Genomic DNA, 20775 nt, shown 5'->3' with positions numbered 1-20775 from the left:
GAAAACAATTTCCTTTTTCCTTTTCACCATATTATTTAGACACTATCGCCCTCCTCAAGGCATAGGTATTTTCTTCTCCCTTTTTAGCACTTTGACAATGTTTCTCACAACCTAAACCAACTTATTATATTTATCTCTTTGTCTATGCACAGTTTATGCTATACATAAATGGCTCTGTATTACACATAGAGTATCTTTGGTAACAGCTCAAAAAACAGCTATGCAGTGGGACCCACACAGGCTGTGGATATTAGTATTGTTTCTACTGAACTGGAACTCTTGTCAACAGATATAAACACCAAATAATTCTATTTCTTATATTGGCATCTTGGGCATTTCTTCTGGAGCAGCACATGATATAAGTAACTACTTAAGAACAGTTACTTCAAAACCATGTTCTGCTACTGAACTTTGCAAAGGGCTAACTCAACTGCACTTTGATTCCATGTTTCAAGAAAGTATTAGGAAGTGATATACTAAGAACTTTTCCCAAATATCAAGAAATTGTACGTACAGTTTGGGGACCATCCCTGCCCAGAAGGAAGACATGTAATTCCAGAAGAAGTCCCAAGCTACTTAGTAAGCAAAGCCAGGACTAAAGTCTTAGAAAGTGTATTAACCAAGCAAGAAACACATAATGCTCATAATTACAGAAAAGCTGATGTTTCAAGGCACAGTTCACTGGAGAATTTGTATCTCAGCAATAACTAGTCACTGTCAAAACTGAAAGTGAATTGGTTGACCAAGGGACCCCACAGTCTTAAAGCAGAAGGCCTAGACCTCCTGGTCCCTCCAATTAGCCAACTCCTACAGCTGTCTGTCACACAGAGGTTGACTGAGAGACTCATAGATTCCATGGTCTCTCCTGTAGCTGGCTTGGACCTCTTGGCACCTGCAGTACCCAGCTCTGAAGAAAAGAAAATGATGTCCACTTACTGATGAGACAGAAGAACAGACATTTAGAAGTAGATCGCACTAGATGGCAGCAGTGTTCAACTCGTTTCATTTGAAGACAAATGTAGCCCCCTATACTCTGCAATGCGATTTCAATGTCTTTCCCATGGCACTTAAGACAGGAATTCAATACTGAAGACAGCATAAATAAATACCACAAAGCTGTTGAAAAAGTGCTGTGAACACAGTAGACAGCAGAATCAAGCAATCTTCCAACTTCTGACTACTGTAAGAAGTAAACAGCATGTTTAAACAGGATGAAAATAAACATTATAGGTGATTCTGTTGTGATTTAAACTTTAAAGCAAAGATTATTTTTCCTGTTTTGATGCACAGAAGAGTTTAGTTTACAAGATAAGGTGACAAGTTCTGAAAACTCCACAGGTACAGCAGCATAACCAGTCCTTCTGAAGAATTTGAAGACTAAAGTACACAATTCAAGGGCAATACAGCATTCAGTACGATTTATACTATTTCTGAGAAGGCAGATGGGATTGACGCTTCAGATTACAAATGGCACAAGATCTTGCTGTAACATCACAGTCATCTCCTATAATAGTAAGAGGGAATCAAAGAAATCTCCCTCCAGGTAAATGTAACTGAAGCACAAAATGGGGCTGTTTTGTCAAGCTTACCTAGGAGTTTCTGGGCATTCCTGCTGCTATACTAGTGGCCAGCCTGATCGTATGAGAATCACTTAAAGCACCCTTTGCTTGCCCAAAAACACAGTTAAAGATTTCATCTCTCTCAGCAACCACCAACTAGGATAACTCCATAATTTGCAACCGAGAGCCCAAACAACAAATTCAACGGAGCTTCAAAATGCACGCAGACTTTTACACACTTTTTGCAAACAGGTATTGCCTCTTGTCTCCTGAGGCTGTCCCTTGGGCTGCTCTGCTGTTTCTTCCTTCTTGCCTGGTTTCCAACCAGAAAAGTGCTATCTTTCTTCCCAGTTTCTCTAAACTTCCCCTTCCTTTTCAGTACTCCTGCCAAGCTTGCATGCTTTCATGAGGTTGCCTGAATGACAGCAAACCTCTTTTTAAACGCCAAATTTTGGTCCTCTTGGTTCAAAGCAGCAGCAATCGAGTTCATTCCCTTGGTAATCATTCTGCCTACAGGCATCATATGGACATGATCTTGTTTCCCATTACAGCGAAGGACCTCAGTTTTCACTTGGAAAGCTCTATCCAACTGTGCTCACTCCTCTCTTCCTCCTTTCCCTCCCAGTGGCCGAGTTTCCTATTGCTCTTTCACGAGACTACTCCACACCTGTTCCCTCTGTGCACTTCCTGCATTCCCTCTTCCACTCTTTACGGCATGCAGCTTTGTCATAGTGTCACTACACACAAGGCTGAGAGCAACTTAAGCTGAATTTTTGTCCCAGGCACCTATCCTGTTACCCCAGGTGGCATTCTTCTCTTAATAGTCTTAAGCAGCTTTCTAAGTACTTTGGAGATGACCATTCATACAAGCAGCACACCACTAGATACTGAAGTCACACATACTAATAAATGTACGCAAGTTCTGTAACCAAACCACATGGAGTATTAGGCATCCTACTTTAAAAATATGAAAACTAAACAAGGAAGATTATTTTGCTGATCTGTGGGAGAGAGTTAGAATTCAGGTTGGCTGAACTACTAAAGAAAGTAGAAGTAGCACAAATAAACATCTTGAATTACATTTATTACATAAAATGGACTCGAGTATTAGAAACTTAAATGATAGGAAGTGTAGAAGTCAGCTGCAGACCGACAGATCGTCTCATTCTCAAACTATACCTTTAGAAACTTTGCATGCTTTCTGTATCACATCTACAGCCTACTGAAGATACTATAAATCCTATTACTCCAGATTTGTGTTGCACAAGATACTCTCCCAGTGAAGCATTTCACCAATTTTCAGCAAAGCAGCCTAGAACCACCTGAATTCCCACAGCACAGGATGGAGCAGTGCATGCCCTGAAGTATCAAAGTGATGACAGAATTTACCTCATTTCAGGAGCAAGTTTATTGGTGACTGAGCTCAAATAAAAAGCTTACTTTTATTTTCTTAGTCTACTAATGTATGGAATTATTTCTGTGGTTTATAAAAAATACAAGGTTAAATTATTCCCAAATCCTCCATCATGCACAGAATTTCACTGAAGAGAAAGCAAGTTTGGTTTGTTCAAGCGTGTTGGTTTGGGGGTATTTTTAGGTATGCGATACTCTGTCTATAGCATAACCAGTTGGCTTATTTGTAGGGTTGACAGCCTACACTGCTGAGCTTCGCAGAACTCTTTGGGAACACTTAGTATCTGTACCATCTAACCTCATGTCTAGATACACAGACATAGAAACACATCTCAAAACTGCACGCTGAAGAGGCTGCTATTTTTAGCCATGCTGAATAAAACATAACTTCAACTGTTCTAGCCTCCAGCCACATCATTAGCTCACCATAATCCTATAAGCATTCTCAGAAACATGAAGAAGGTTTCATCTAGACACAGTGTTTCCTTGAAGCCAAGCTACATAATGTGTGTTATCACAGGTTTTTACATACATTAGCAATAATGGACATGCCAAGCATTGGTTTACTTAATATGAAAGTTAGGATCACTGACAAGTGATCCCATCAACAGGATAGCACAGTCTGGTAGTTTCTGCAGTTAGTCAAGCCTTCAGCAAGCCTGCTCTTTACAGCAGCACAACTTCAAAATCACAGGAGATACCATTTCTTATCAGTTTCTTCTGATAGACTGAAAATCAGTTAACTTTCTAACCCGTATCTCACAGAACTCTTGTGGAAACACCCTCCATGAGAATAATGTGACTTATGCCACTCGAGTATTTGAGGAAGTCTTAAAAATACACTAATTGTTACTTAGAAGAGTGGCCTACAGCTGGACAGCAGAATAGCGTCAATAATGACTTTTCTTTCTCTAAAAGAGTGTCAAGACAGAAAAAGGGCTGATGACATAGCATAAGGTCATAATGCCATGAATCATTTAGAAAGGTCAGCCGTCCAATCTGCCCAAAAAGCAGAAAACTCAACCCCTGAAGCAACATAATCATTGTTAGATAATACTCAAGTATTCCATTACTTTATCAACCTGATCCAGAGTCACAGTGAATACAACTATGAAAGGTCACGTGCTGTGAAGCGGTTTTAAGACTCTTCAAGAAGTCTTAAGTCCTGGAGACAGTCACACAGTAGTGCTGAACATGAGTAAAACTGGAAAATTCACCTAAAATGGTAGATGTGCTGTTTCATAAGCCAGTGTTGTCCTATGAAAGTATTTCCTTCAGCCACAAGAAACCCGAGGCTTGTGTCAGTCTGCTCTAGGTGCTCAGTATTCCTTGTACTCAGCTAACCCATCCTAAACCATAACTCCTAACTTACCTGGATGGCTGTGCTCAGTTGCTTCACACAGCCTGCCCTACATTTAGCTGCTGTTACTCAAATTAACAATCCCCAGCATGCAGCAAGTAATCAAGAGTTTCCAGACATCTGAATTCTGCACTGTACCTGGGAATGGGATTCCAAAGGCAAATACAGCAGCCACTACATGTTTCAGTGTACACCCAACACAACATATGGCAACACAACAGGAACTTCACATGAGCAGAGACCACAATGAAGACAGTGCAGGATATATACACAGTACCAACACCTGTAGGTAGCTACAGCTGTATAGGAAATAAAAAAGGCCACATGTCCATACAGTGAATATGGTGTATGTTTTATTCTATTTACAGTACATTTGTTATAAATATAATACATTTCTTGAAAATCTTGAGTAGATTTTTTTAAACAGATCAATTGTTATAGTTACATAATAAAGTACGTGACAACTTCAGTGATGATCTCATGGTTGTGAAATAGTGCATTCTGTGTTGAGATGAATGGGAAAATACTCAAACTGGTTGAAGAAATCATTGTGGGTTTTTTTTTAAACACCTTAGGTGGACGTGTATATAAACCTTTAAAGGTCACCGGTTTCCATAAACATGAAAACTTAAAACAAAATCTGGAACTAAAGAACTGAGAAACAGAAGTGGATTTGAGCGACCTTCTTGAGCTTCACAGTAAGGTTGGGATTTATCATGACTAATGGCTTCAGACAGGAAAAAGCCAATGAGGGTTTCTTCCTGAGCCATATCCTAATACAGCCACAAATATTAAACACACCATGCTGGAAGTTGTAACAGCAGTTAAGCTGCATTTCTGACAGGGCATATGACATACAAATAAGTTCAGACCTCGAGTTAGAGTATTTTGTGTTATGAATACCTTAATTACCAGAGAAGAAATACATTATAAAAGGATAAACTTATTTTCAGTCCAACGTGCATTGCATTGAGAAACAAATCGACAAGTCGCCCAAATATTTTGCTATTTCCTTTCCTACGCAATCTTTAGTAACAAGTTAGATGTTTGAGGTGCTATTTCCAAAAACTGCAGCAAAATGTCAACCAGCAATATAAGAAAAGAATCCCATTTATTTTGTCTTTTAGCGTGATTTTTTTCAGAAAGTGGTCAGACATTATTGATAATAATCAGTGCAGGCATGGAGTTCTGCTGACTCGTTTCAAACAAAGTAACTTGGTCCACTAGCTTGGCAAATACTCTGGGAGTTCCAAGATTATAGACACCTGTACGAACAAAGCAAGCTTTCAGCTGCAAGCTATAGACCTCCTGGCTTTTAAGTTGAAGCTTGTACTGTGTTTGCCCAAGCCATGTAAAAGATCCATGGATTTCTAGTGCTTCTGGGCTGAAAAAGAAGGATACAACATTATTTCTTTGCACTTGAAACATGTATTGCCAGTTTACATGATTCCCTCCAAATTCAAGTTTTCCCAAGATTTCAGAAACTACTGTGTGTCCACCACCTCCCCCCACTTCCCCCCCCCCCCTTACAGAGATAGGCTTGTTTCTGAAAACTTCAGAAGTCAGGAACTGGGAAATGAAGCTACTACTTTGGCAGGCTCTGAATGTGAGAGTGCCCACTGCCATTTGTCTTAGCAATTGCCACGTCTTTTTGACTGCTTGCCTACAATAATTTCCCTTAAGTCAATGCCTTCCCCAAATGCATGGTGCTGTGTTTCACACATCCTCCCTACTCTTTATCTCTAAGAGATTAAAGTTTTTCTATAGCACGACAAAGCCAGACTTTGAAAGGATAACAGTAGCAATCATAGGTATAGACAGAATTGTGCTTAACATTTTATCAAGATTCTAAATGCAACTTCAAAAAAAAGTCTATATGCCCCTTTTTCCCTTTCCTATTATATCCACACACACCCATCTGTACAAGGATTTACATGCTCTGAGACAGAGTACCTAAGTTATCCCTGTGTACCTTTATGGATCCTATGTCCACCCAATTTAACTCTGGGTCCTTACTTCTTACCAAATATGTCTTAATGTTCCCACACTTAACACTCATTACAGCAGCTCTCCCCTTGGTTCAGATGAATCAGTATAGATACTTAAAGTATTTCTTTGATTCCTAATACAGTGTATACTACATACAGAACATCAATTATACATGTATGTTTATTGATAAATTCCAGCGTACTCCCAGCTTTCTACAGAACCATCAGATACACTAACAATAGACACAGTAACAAAACCCAAACTGTCACAGTTTTAGGAATTCCTACATAAGGCATTCTTAGGCCTCTCCCTTGAGCTAGAGTTAAATCAGTATGCATGTCACACACAGAGTCAGCATAGATAGACACTGCTTTAGACACACCGCATTAGTAACTGGGGGGGGGGGGTGTACTTGTTTTTAAACACATTTCAAGGCACAACTAACTACACTATCCTTCCAAAGACATGTTTTAACAGTACTATTACAAGACATGATCATCTCCTAAAAAATATCAGTTCAGTGAATAGATTCCTAATGTTAACTGAGAACCAAAACATACTTAAGCCTTCTATTCTCTATTTCTCAATGTGTGTATTAGGCCCTGGGCTTTTAATTTCTTACTTGCATGAATGGACTGCTGGCAAAAAGCCAATGTTTCCCATGACCAAGTGTACCTCAATTCCTCACAATCTGTCTTCACAATCCCCCTAGAATACTCAGTCAAGAATCCTACAGTCTATTTTGTGGTAAGCATACCAAGTAGCATGATGGAATTGTCCCCTGAATTACATGAGTTAAATTGCCTTGTTTTAACAGAAGTGGAAGAAATAACAACGGTATCTCATGGTTCTCAATTCTCTCCTACAGAAATCCTTAGTAAAACTCTTAAAAGCAATTCACGAAATATTTCCTCAGTGCTAATATTTCTGCACATAATACTACAAATACTACTAAGCAAACAGCCAGGCATTAAGAATCAGCTGATAAACCTACAGGAATTCTTAAAAATACCTAAGGTTATATGACATTTTATACTATGCCAAATTGCAGGAGGAAGGACTTGAACTTCAAAAGTAGTTTTCTACAAGTTACTTTACATATAAAAATGAAACCCCAACAACATAATTTTAACAAAGTAAGGTTGCTGAAGCCCATATTTCACTAGTTCAAAAGCATTTCTGCTTTTTTAGAAAAAAAACTGCAGAGTTAAACTACTCAGAAATCACAATTCAAGGTCCTGTCTTAGCAACAGTCAAAAGTAAAATTGAGCCCTAACTGAAGACTCCCATTTGACTGTATGAAGCCTTTATCCCCTCAAAGAAGCCACTGTTGAAAAAACAATCCTATTCTAGAAATTCATTACAAGACTCCCCAAACTAGAAAGCCCTCTCAGAAAATACTGTTTCATTAATATTCACACATTACCTTGTTGTTTTATGCCGCAAATCAATCATCACATCTACAACAGCCTGGGAACAATTGGAAAGTAGGAGAGTGACAGGAACCAGACAGAGGCTACAAAAGGAAATAGTTCCATAATGAACAAAGAAGTCTTATCCTTGACAGTTTTAATTATACTCTTAAATAGCTAAAATGACTTTCACATAATGTAACATGTAGCTATTATGCAACATGTCAGAGTACAGAGCAATATAATCACACTGACTAGAGTTACTTTTAATAAAAGCTATTGATTGAGGCAAACAGCATTGGCTCAACTGAGCCAAATGAAGTACCCATTTCCCCTCATCCAGCAGAGGAAGGCTAGCAAAAGCATAAAGTTGTCTATTATGACAACAGATATTTCAGAATGGGATAATATGATCCAGTATGGTGTTCAGCACATTTTGCCTAGATACTTTTCTTCTGCACTGCCTCCTATAGAGGAATTGCTGGCATCTGGCCTAAAGTTTTTGCCAGAGCAGTGCCCAAATCAGACAGCACATACACATTCGTGTTAATTTAAGACTTTACTCTGAATAAAACTAATAGAGTTAGTTGCTTGCTCACAATTAGTATGACTGTTTTTATAAATAATGCTGCAGCAAGAAAGACCCCAAGATATTTACAGGCAGGTAACCAAACTACCAGAGTTGAAACAGATCTATGTATATAGTAAGTGATTCGTATCACTCCTATTCCTTGCCATTGCTTATCACCTTAAATATCCTAAGCTAGACTAACAAGAAAAGAACAATTAGCAACTGTAACAAATAAGATATGAACTTGTTACTGGAACGATGCATGCTTTGTAACTGTCAATTAAAAATATGCCACCTTACAAAGTGTTTAAATGTTAGGGTTTTTTAAAAGAAGAAATCCACTTCTTTCAACAACTTACTTATATCAACTGAAATTTTAGAAAAATTTTAACAGTAGAGTTCTCAAATAAAACACCTCAAACCTAAATAGATATCTTTGTTTCAAACACAAACCCTTCCATATCTGGAAATGAACCCAGAGGGCTTTGTTCACATCATGCTAACTTTGAAAGACTCATAGATCTTACAGGCTCAAATTAATTCACTCTAGCAGTCTGCTTTTTGACAGGTTAATTCTGATATACTTTCATGAGACAAGCCCCAGTGATCTAAACTGTTACCGCCTTCCATCCTGACATAAATCAGAGCCATGTGCAGCTAATCTTGGCAAGTCAGATGCTGTAGATATAATAGTTCTTTGCACTTAAAAGTACCTCTTACTTTCTGTCTAGCTTCTCAAAGTAGTCACATTGTTTACACTGGCATCAAAAATACACACAAATGCAGGAAAGTATTTATTTTCCTTTCAGTAAGTTTGATCACATTAGTATTTAATATCAAAACTGTAAACTGTGGTATTACAGTATTTTGCCCTACATGAAACTTTTATTTTACCTTCAAAATTCTGCAGCAGTGAATTTAAGAATTGAGTAAGATTACACCCTTGCTTATCAGACTTTTATCTTTCATATCATAACCCAAACTGCATCTCAGGCACCATAACCCACATAGCATCATGGCATTTACGTCAAATGTAACAGTATTTCAGAAGTTCCTAATGAATGTTGTACTAACCTTTTTTGGTGAAAAGAATGACTGAAAGACTCTGGATAATGAAGACTTGTCTTGATAAGATTAGAAAGCTGCTCTGGTGTTGGTCTTGCAGGTGCTGGTGTGTTTTCCGGTCGAAAAAACTTCAGGAGAACCATTTCTGGTAATTCCTGAAACAAATTCAGAATTACATTTAAAATACTGACATAAGGTACTGTGCAATGCAACACAAGAAATCCAACCATAGAAGCTACAATTCACCACTATGAACTGTAACTCCAGGGAAGTACATCTACAGCACCATGAAGCTCGGATTTTTCCTATGTGTTTTGTATTTAAGCGTGGTAGATGAAGAACTGATATGATTTATCTGCTACCTTCCTTTGAGACAGATTTCACAGCTGCTTGTGAAAACGCTATGTGTAAAAGTTTAAGAAAAGCATGCCATTGTTGCAGGAGTTTATTAGTGTTTGGTTTCTAAGAAAAAGGGACAGCCTTTACACAGCTCCATATACAGCAGCTGTACCTAAAAAAAAAAACAAACCCCAAACAATCCATCGCCTACCCTGGGAAGTTCACAACAGGAAAGAAAACACCAAGGTTTCCCAAAACAGATCCAAAGTAAAGCAAACAGAAGTGTACAGGAACATGCTAGCAGTGACAGAAGAATTTATAATGCAAAATATCTTAAAAATTGTATAGCAAGCTCTTGCAGAGATACAAGCTAACTGTCCCTGGCTGAAAACCCAAGTCAAGCACTGACACACTACTTGGGATTCATCCTAAGCCTGTGGGCAGAATCAGTCTCTGAAGCAGAAGAAATTAGATGACATAGGAAGATGCAACACCAAACGAAGCAATCGGGCTTCATCTGGCCCAGCACTACAGCACTACTGTCACTGTCCAACATCATCTGGATGGTTTTGTTGGACAAAACACAAGTCTCTTTCATGAGCCGGATTTATTCAGGAAGGGGCTGCCTTTTAGTATTCCTTTACAAATCTATTCTGCAAAAAGTCTACCTTTAGAAGAAAACAATTTGCAGCAACAAGCGTGACCGACTGCTGAAAGGATGTGAAAGAAGATTTTAGAAAGCCACGTAAAGTCAGTAAAATGTAACAAATACTTTAACAGTGATGGATTGTACCTTGTAAGTTGAAAAGAAATACTACAGGCAACAAAACCTGACTCAGTAACAGACATGCTGGGTGTTCTGCAGTATGTATGAACATCTCAATCACTGTTCACCTGTGCTGGTAATACCAGGAAGACATCAAATGTTTTATAATGCTTGTGATTCTTTCTTCTTGAAAGGAAGAGTAGTTTTCTTAAAAAGTAATTTAAGAAGAAAAAAAAGATATTTCACAGTAACAATGAAATGTATTTTAAGCATTGAATGCATCTGGCATTTCCACCCTACCTTATGACAGCATGAAATGCACAAGAGATGAGATTACAGGCTTTCATTTTAATTGATCTTTCCCTTCAAGTCACAGTCAACCAATTATTCAATGGCCTCTTCAACCACATATCAATATCCTACACACTGTAGTTTGCCCTAGAGTCAATTACCTGTTCCAAGTCCTCCCAATCAGAATTCCAGAGTATTTTTTTTAAACCCTACAAAAGACAAATATGAACGTTTATCTCTACAGACAAAAGCATCATAAAATGCAGCAGGAACATTTACTGGTGAAAGTGCAGAGTGACGTTAATATTTCAAACCTTTAGTTCTAATATTACAGCTCTGCTGAAGGACTGGAAAACAGCAAGATTAAACCATTTACCATCACAGAGCTAAACCTTAGTTCCAGCCAGCCTAGGTGTGTCCCAGTCATAAAAGATGTCTTTGCCTCCAACTTCAGATGCTCAAAGTCTAGGTTTATTGTAATTGTGTACCTAAAACAAAGCCTAAGACTTGACATTCAGTACATGATTCTCCTACCTAGTGGTTCTGGACAAAATGAAGCACTTGCAAATGGTAACCAAGAAGATACACATACAGATCAGGGAGTTACCTAGAAACATCTAATAAATACTAAGTTTTAGGATGCATTAAATTTCTGCTCTGCTCTGGAAATTGGGAAACTGGATCTAGCCTATATAAAAAAAAAAATGCCCATGCCTACTTGGACACCTGTACCCTCTCTTCAAGAACATGGATCAAGCAGGTAACAGCCTCAAGACTTGTGGTTACACTTCGAAACAGAGTAAAGCAAAATCAAGAATCAAACAGGTGGTATTCTGTCGCTGAACTCCCAGAACAGCAGCCCAAATGGACAAATACTGAAGTTCTGACACCTGAAGTCTGCTTCTAGCAATACCACAGGCTCCACTAGACAGCAACCACCATATACTGCATACAAGAAGGCAACAACAATAGTTAAGATGTTCCCTTTAAAAAAAATGATTAAGGTGTAACTTTAAGGCCTCATCCAAACATACTGGTAGAGATACAAAAAGCTTAACTCTAAGAAACTTCATCATAAGAAGAGTTTGGAAGAACTGGGTAGGGAGGAAAGGGAAGTGCTTTTTGCTGTCATTTTAAATTACACAGCTGTATTTTTAAGCTTTTGATTTGTAACTAGAAACACACACCATGCAGTAGCACCAGAACCACAGCACTCCCACAGTTACCTTCCAAGAGCTATGAACTGTGCAACTGGTGCTAGGAAAGTTGTTACTATTTTCATAAAGCTTTCTATTGCCCAAAGACATCTAAAAAGGCCAGCTTCAAACAAATACACTTGAAACTAGACATAAGTCTGCTGTTCCAATAGAATAATCTCAACATTATCTCTTATTCAGTAGGTACAAAAGAGCCATGACCTTCGGCGTTTTGCTATTTCAAAACAAAGTTACATATCATCCCTACTTATATGTCTGAAATTGCGTATTACTTGTTCACGCTTGTTTAGATATCTCCTGCAACTGTACTAAGCTAAAGTTGGAAAAGTCAAAATTTTCACCATTCAAAGCAGCTTTTCCATTATCTAATAGATTTAATAGACAGGTCTGCTCATAATACATTCCTTAATTTCTTAGAACACACTGCAGCAAACTGTAAAGTTCTTCCTTTCTACCAGACAGATGGAAATAATGATACCCTCACATGCAGTCATTTTAAAGGACTTTTCTCTGTGATATTAGACAACTTAAAAGTTTTCAATTTCAAAAACACTCTTGTTAATAACTGGGTCAATGTGCTCTTAAACACGCAAACCTGAACAACACAATTTGATTTCCAAGTTGTATGGAAATTCAGCATATCTGCCCCATAAATCTCAAGTTACTCATAGCCAGAATAATTATTGACATGCCCAGTCAAGTATGAGGGACAAATATGCACAGCAAGAAATAAAACCCAAACAGGAAACTTTGGAACACCACTAAAGCATAAATAAAAGCAGAGTACATGAAAGCAGCAGAGCAAGAGGGAGAGAAACTGATGTGCCTTTCTCCTTCTCTCATTTTAGATCAGGCAATTTCCATTTTAAAACCTCAATTTTAAGTTGGTTACTTTCACCATGTGATTCATCTATATTCATTCTAGCTCCTAACCATAGAAATGATGACTCCAGGAACAACATTTTGCTAAAACACCAGCAATAATGCATTTGAAAACACAAAATATCATCAGTCTATCAATGGGCAAAGCAGCAGATTTCTTTTTTGCTATCTGAAATGTTTCATTCATGGCAATAACATAGGCCAGTCCTCCAAAACTGGTACAGGAATAAGTACATCAATTAATACAGAGTGGAAAATGTCCACTTCAGCTCTTTATGTTTATTTACCCATAAGAATTTTCTTTAAATCAGATTAGTGGAGGGTAAGCGAAGTCTTCAATCCATTCCAACAATCTGTATTCGATTTAAGTACTCCTTCCCTTTTTTTTTAATTCTGTAAAAAAACCCAGAAATTCCTGAACTAGCACAGGTTGTTACTTCCAGTAATTCACTGTTTGGAAAAATACAGTTATTTAAATCCTACCCTCTCCTACTTTTAAGATCTTCTTAATTCCAACTCTATTAAGAAGCAGTGTTACCAAAAATTGTCATCTCTGAAGTGAAACATTGCCAAAACACCTGCATCCACGCAGTATGCATTTTATGGGTTTTTACTTCAGGCTACCACAGTCTAATCCACAGGACTGAACAAACAGCCCAGAAGCACATCATGTGCCATCACGGAGCATACCTGGATTAATCTACCTGGAAGGTACACACTTTGTGCAATACACAACCACTTCACAATGAAAACAAAGGGCTTTAATGGGGACAGCATGTTGAAAAAAGCAACCTGATCTAAAACACAGTCGTAGGCACTTTCTCTCATCTAGACTTCAGTCAAAACTAAGTTTACATTCTCGAATATGTTTTAGAAGTATGGATGCACTATTCCAAAACATGCTGGCATGCCCAAGTGAAAAAGCCTCTACTAGACTGCATCTCAACTTCCATAAGAATGAAGTCTTTGCCAGTCAGAAGTATGGCAAATGCCCCAGCTCCACACTACCACTTCCATGCCACTGTATTACACCGTGCTTTTCCTTTGGAATCTTTTGAATTCACCAGAGTAGAAAAATACAGGAGACAGCAATAAGAATACTGATGAACAGCCCCAAATGTGAATGGATGTTTGAAGTATTTGAAGTTTTTGTCCTATTATTAAGTGAAGGTAGAGGGATCATGAACAAGAGACGAACTATTCTGGATGCAATCTAAGTTGACCTGCTATCTGCTCCTCATCCCTGTTACAAACATTACCATGTTCCACAATGAACCAAGCAGAAGTAACCTGTCCTTGCATCTCAGTCAGTAGTCTCACATCCTGGCTTAAACATATGATGAAGATGACTTTATATCAGTGTACCCAACTACCAGCAGTTGCTGGTAGACTGGAAGAACTTCAACATTACTCTGACAATGAATACTGATCTACCGCTCCTCTCCTCAGTGCTTTACTGCAGCTTTGTTTCCCTGAACAGTTCTGGAAGTTTCCATAAATCCAAACTAAATCCTTAAAAGCTGTCAAAGAATTAGTGAGATACTCCAGAACTGACAAAGCAGTAGAAATCAACCAGCACACAGAATTTAAACAAAATACAAAGCAAGCTACCTTGATCCGTTCAATGTAGTTATTTGATGAATTCACCTAAGATTTGAGTAATTTCTCAGTGGGCTAGAAGAAATAAAGATGCAGAAAGAAAACTTGTTCATGTTTTTCCCAAGTGTACGAGACCCCGTTCTTGGCTGATGATGGCTATATTGCCAGGCAGACAAAAATTCCTTTGCTGGCTGCAACAGCATGAAGCAGAAGCAGCACAAGTCAAGAAGAAAGTCACTGAAGGGCTGCAACAAATAGAACACATGAAGCAATATAGAGAGCAGACTCTTGCATCCTAGGTGACACCCTGTTCAGAATCTGCAAATAATTTATTTATTTTTTCCCCAGATCTGAGCAGCCCTTTATCATGTAAGAACTGTTAACCAACATGCATTGGGTAAAAGGCACACATCTCCATCTCCCTCTGCTGTCTAGACCACAGAAAACAACTAACTTCCATACTGACAGCACAAGACAGTCAGGAACAGTCTAGTTACCAGTCCCATTTATGATTTAGAGAATAAATACAGATTTTTGTAAGAAATTATGTGAATGTTATGTTACAAGCTTCAAAACAACATACTAAAAACACTGTTAGAAGTAAAGTTTGGGTTTGGGATTCCCACTCCCCCCACTCCACTCCCAGCTTTTCACTACTTGTGAAAATTTAACTCGAGCAAGATCATTCCAAGACAATACACAGTCCTTAACTGTTCATTTTTTTCTACCTAGCCTCATTTAATCCTATTTTGGGGATTCTTTTAATTTTTAAACATGAACAAAGTAAACTGCTGCAAAACAATTAATTTGTTATTCCTCAAACCCCTCTGACATGGGAGGTATCTACTCTCCTCACAGTATAAAGTGCCAATTAAAAGGAAGTAGTACATGAGCACATGCAATTTCTCAATCCTTAACAGTCCTAAGACTGCAAGCTCTGAAAATCCAAGTTAAATCTGGGCTTTGCTTATTATAAGGATACAGAATCTACAGATTTATTGAAATCTGGTGCAAGAGTAATAGTGGTTGTTTTTAAGTGCATCACAACACAGAGGTATTTTGGCTTCTAACCAAGCTACAGAATACTTCAAAGGAAGCATGTTCCTTATGCTCAAGTGAATACCATAAACAATACAGCATCTGATTACAGCTGTAATAACAGATTTGAAAGATTATAGACAGAATACTAATATAGCATGTATTCCTTAAAACAAATTGAGAGTACATCTGGATCACCCTTGTTGCTGGTGGCAGGATTCAGTTTTTAGTTTGAAACTGAATTTGAGGGAAACAACTAGAGTTTCAGTGCAGTCAACAAGAAATGTAAATTTCTACCTCTAGCATGTTCACTTGTTTGTCTACTTTAGGATGCAGTTACAGTTCAATCCTACTTCTCTTCCCACCCAGTTGCTAGAACTAGACCTCCAGGAGATCAGAAGTCCACAGTGTTTTCTCTCCTGACTTTAGACGTCTACAGAATGATCTACTGTTGTATTATTTTTTCTGCCTTAAGGTGTATGTACCAGAGTGGGCAGCTGTCACTAGACTAATACACATAGCACTGCTCAGCATATCTTGAGCTCACATGTGAAAAGGTTTCTTTTTGGGGTGTGTGTTAAGTGAAAACACAGTTTTCAAACATTAGTACTTGAATTTTCCTATTTTTCAGTACTAATGAACACCAACCAGTTCAGCTCAAACTACACTCCCCTTTTGATCTATTCTCATCTATTTCACAGCGCAAAGAACTAAATGGAAAAAACATCCTAATGATGTGCAAATACTTAAAGGCTTATGAACCAAAGTCAAGAGCACAAAACTTCAGAGTAATTCACAAAATGCTACAGCATTTATAAAAAGACACATTTGTCCTATATTGCTTTCTTCACAAATACAACGTATAGTAGTACTTTTTGCTTCAACTTTGAGCAAGAGCTCACTAAAAACTATATACGATGTTTGCAACATTAGTAAAAACAACAGTATCAGCACCAAAGCAAGAACAGCAGTGTACTGTTCAGCAGAAGACTAAAAAAGTACAAAACTTGTACTTCATTTTGCACATTCTTCTTTAAACACTTGCACTGCATCTAAGACAGGTGTTTTTATAGAAACTTGTCTATAGCTTCCATTGATGTTTCTGATTCATGTAACAGGAGACATCCATCAGTTTCTTACAGACACTGTTTTCTTTGAACAATCAAACAGGCTACAAAACTTCAGAGTGAGAAAATATACTGTTAGTTGATCAGTTCCAGTGAAGCTTTCAATGTCTTTAACTGCTCCAGTGTTTCTGCTTTTCTAACATTTTACACTAAGGCTCGTCACTTAAAAGTTGTGACGAGTAGCAGAATTTATAAAAGTGATTTTGTATGACTCAAAACCAATTTCACCACTTTACTATTGACTCTGCTATGAAATAATTGTTAGCTTTGTCTTCATACTATTAATAAGCTCCTAATTCTACCATGAAATGCCACAGAACAATTCAGTCCAACTGCATAGCAGCATACTTACTTGTATATTGCTTTTCTCATCTTTAAACTGAGCTTAGCTATTCCAATATAGATGACTAATCAAAGTTGAAGTCAGCCTGGATTATTCAGTAATAACAAATCTGATGTTAGATTCTACAAAAGCACCCAACGCTATTCCATTTATCAGAAAACACATCAAATCTATTTTCAGAAAGAAGCAGTTGTAAAGGAAAACTTCACACTGGATTACCTGCTTCTGAGGAAATGAAAAAGCCTCCTTCCCAACTGTATTAAGGGCAACATGATGCTGGCCCTCCAAAATAAGCTGCTTGTTGTCTTCCACAACATATGCCTACAGAACATAATACAAAGACATCAGCAGACCAGAAACTATCATAAGCATCATAATACAGAATTACTGTCTTTCCCTCTGACTTAAGTGGAAGTACAACAGTACAACATGTACTGTTCAAAATTTAAAGGCTAGCATGACACATATTGACTTTATGTGTATGCCTTTAATTTTGCAAGCACAGACAACTGCTGAAGTTTAGACTGCCAATTTCCGCTATTTAATATTTGTGTTATGGCAAACGAGATCTTCCTTCAAAGACAGCCGGGATCACTGTTACAGGTCTATGATAAAAGAAAGCACAAATGTCCAAGATTTCAGATTTTTCTCTTTTAAGAAAAGAACTTAAAAGAACTGGGTGCATCCAGAGTAATGTAAAACCACTTAAGCATACTTATTACAGTAACAGCTGTTAAGACTGTCTTTGCTTCTTAACACCATTTTAGTTCATTTGCCTGTTTTCAGAAAAAATAAAATTCATTCAAATTTTGTATGAGTACACTTAGATGTTTAGGATGCTGTATTAAATTATTTTTGTAACAGTAATTTCATGGCTAAATTACCACAAAGGCCATAACCATACGTACCTTCCACAGTACGACAATGTTCAAATCAACTTCGCTGCACCTTTGTATCAATCTGACTGTCTCATCAACTGATTGTTTCCCAGCCCTTTGAGATGCGTGAGTATGAGACTGCACATGCGTTCTTTTAAATTCAGTGAACAAGCTTTGAAAAAAAAAGTCTGCACATGGACTGGCCGAGCTTATTATCTGCAAGAAAAACAAAAGCCAGAAAGTGTTTTCACAAAAGGATTCAAGCTGACACAAGTTACTCTTAACAGAACTCATCACTGTAGTATTATCTTGCTTTGTTTCCCTTTGCAAACCTGCAGGATGCCACACATCTTGGTTTCCATGCTTGTCTTGTTAAAGATCAGCCCTACCTAATAAGCTAAGGTAACACAGGGAAACAAAGCAACAGAATATCGGCCTAAAACTGTGAATAACAGACTTGGAAGTAAGAGCTTTGATTATTACAAGACAGACTACTGTGATACATTAACTGTAGTGGTGAGAGCTGACGCGTCCCAACTAACTCACAAGATTCATGTGCAAATCATTCTTATGAATAACTTTCCTCAGGTTTGCTAGAGTTACTTATCATGATAGGAGTATACATTTTGCTAGCAATAGCACAGATAACAGATTGCACAGGATATTCCCTGCATATAACTGGCATAGACAGAAGTACTGTGCTGTTTGTCAAGTCTGTCGTTGTGCTGCACTTCTCCAACACCAAAGCTTGATAAGGAAGTAGTGGTTTCAAGACCAACAACAGTGATACTTGGAGGCACCAGGATGAGTAACAAACTTGAGCTTCCTAACCTCTCCTTTTCAAAAAGGTTAGCCTTTCCAGAATGTGCTACTGCAGAGCTGCTGCTGCATTTGCAAAATACTCATACTGTCTAGAAGGCAGGGTCTCCTCCCTGCACATGACAGGGATACCCTGTACAAGACAGAATGCAGTCACACCAGTTCACCTACCTGCTCATTTCCAAAGACAATGTCTGCAAATGTGTAATTTTCTAAAGGATAAAAAGAGAAAGAATTATTTCAGCATTATGAGGAGTCACAATTCCAGCATACAGTATCCAAATAGTATTTTCTTCCAAAGGTCACCACATTCAGGAGAGAACCTACCTTCCGAGTTTTTGCATCTTACTGCTTTAAAACATAACTTTGCTCTCTCTCTGCTAGCAAGTTTAGTATCTGGAAAAAAAAAATTAAAAAATGGCAAGATTTTTTTTTGCAAGATTTTCCCCCCACCCCCAACATTGTGAGTCATTAGCCAAAATTCAGCCTTTAAACTTCACAAGTAAGAACCACACTGATAATACTCAAAAAGCATAACTGATCAAGCAGTGCAACTGTATGCTAGTCAGGAAGACACATCTGTTGAGCCCTTCCATCTATTACTTGAGCAGTAAGCAAGTCATAACACAATGAGGAGATACAGAAAAAGAAGGAACAGAACACAAGATTCAGTTTACCTGACTGGCTCACCCCAAATATTACAAAAGAGGAATACTAAGACTAGATTAATTTCTAAGTACTTAAATGTCAGCATACAAGTAAAGATTACATTTGTTATTGTATCTAACAGCACTTTCTTTTTGCCTGGTATAGTTAGCCTTTTCAAAAATTAGCAGCTTCTATTAGTGAAGGCAGGATACTGCACTAGCAATTCTGGTGCATTTCTAATTTCTAATAATAAAAAGCACTTGTCAAATACTGTTTATCAGTTAAATTCAACACTGATATATAACTAAGAGAACACTGAAATTTGTCTGTTAAAACAAATCCGTGACATGGATTTCTCTACATCACAGAAATTAATTTTACCTGTAAATTAAGGCCATTTTTAAAACTGATGAAGTCTGAAAGTTCCCTTTCAATATGTTTCTTGAAACAGTAGCAAAAGAAAGATTGTAGCACGCTTGAAAGTGACAGAGCTTTTAGAAATTACTTATTTGAGAGCCAAATTAAGCTATTTGTAAGATTCTTTTTAACTGTTCTTGTCAAGCAGAAGCTAGACTTGCCATGCTATTGGTGACACACACCTTTGTCTTCAGAGATATTAACAGATTTTTGAAGCTTCCAGTGCTTGCTGTTACTTGAAACTTGCACTATATGAAATTCTTTAACGCCAGTCTCACTCTAAGGAAGAGAAAAAAAAAGTCAAGACCAATCACAGTCATAACATCCTACATTCACATCATAAGTGTTCACTGCAAGGCAGCACTGTTAGAATCTTAACTCATTATTCACACCTTCCAAAACACAGTATTAAGGAGAGACAAGAGAATTAAGACCCACTGTAATGTAAAACAAGTCCCAGTTCACAGCAACTTCCAATTCCAGCAAACAAAGCCACACAAAAAACAAAGATCCCCCCAAAAATACCTGGAAATTAGTATTTTGGATAAAGAGGACTATAATAAAAGCTAGGCTTTTAACTCCAATGCAGAACACTGTGTGCAAAGCCACTTAGTAAAAATTCTTCCCTTCTTGGGATTTATGACCTAGCAATGTTCCTAAAGTAATTTTAGAAACTTTTTTGTTTTATATATATACACAATGAAAAGTAGCTTTTGGGGGTGGTTTCATTTCTTGGAAAGAGTGAGGTGGTAGTGGAAAATTAAGTCTCATACAAGGTTAACTGTTACCTTGGTAAGTGCTTTACAAAAATATTCCTTCCCTGTCAAAGAAGGGGTGGACAATATTCACTTTAGTAGACACTGTTCACTCAAAAAAAAATAGAGTGTATACACCTTTAAAACAAAATGACAAATTAGCTTAGTGTTTCCACTACCAGCTAAGTGGTTAGAAATTTTATAAACAGAGGATTCAATTACCTTGCTTTGCAGTTGAAAAAATGGGAGCAGCTTTACCAAGAAAATGAGTAAACTTAGATTAGCAC

The 20775-nt window shown here is 37.7% G+C and overlaps 1 protein-coding gene across 5 annotated transcripts in view; it reads right to left on the bottom strand.

Annotated features, from left to right (window-relative positions):
* Window positions 1-4663: 4663 nt before the first annotated feature.
* Window positions 4664-20775, bottom strand: part of TRAPPC8 (trafficking protein particle complex subunit 8) — a 49995-nt gene continuing 33883 nt past the window's right edge. For 2 of the 5 annotated variants that reach the window (XM_061448591.1, XM_061448593.1), the window contains 9 exons: window positions 19916-20012; window positions 18996-19064; window positions 18840-18880; window positions 17880-18065; window positions 17191-17292; window positions 10927-10974; window positions 9379-9524; window positions 7748-7837; window positions 4664-5716 (listed from right to left, as the gene is read on the bottom strand). In XM_061448591.1, the coding sequence (XP_061304575.1) occupies window positions 5482-5716; window positions 7748-7837; window positions 9379-9524; window positions 10927-10974; window positions 17191-17292; window positions 17880-18065; window positions 18840-18880; window positions 18996-19064; window positions 19916-20012 (1014 nt within the window). In that variant the 3' untranslated portion in view covers window positions 4664-5481. Of the gene's footprint in view, window positions 5717-7742; window positions 7838-9378; window positions 9525-10926; window positions 10975-17190; window positions 17293-17879; window positions 18066-18839; window positions 18881-18995; window positions 19065-19915; window positions 20013-20775 lie in introns of all 5 variants that reach the window. The other 3 variants (XM_061448592.1, XM_061448595.1, XM_061448594.1) reach the window with 2 other exon arrangements.

Source organism: Pezoporus flaviventris, unplaced genomic scaffold, assembly GCF_033815535.1.
Source record: "Pezoporus flaviventris isolate CSIRO_AGI_PZ_B2104156 unplaced genomic scaffold, CSIRO_AGI_Pfla_v1 ptg000007l, whole genome shotgun sequence".
In the NCBI taxonomy this organism is placed as follows: Eukaryota; Metazoa; Chordata; class Aves; order Psittaciformes; family Psittacidae; genus Pezoporus; species Pezoporus flaviventris.
This window is presented reverse-complemented; position numbering and strand designations above follow the sequence as displayed.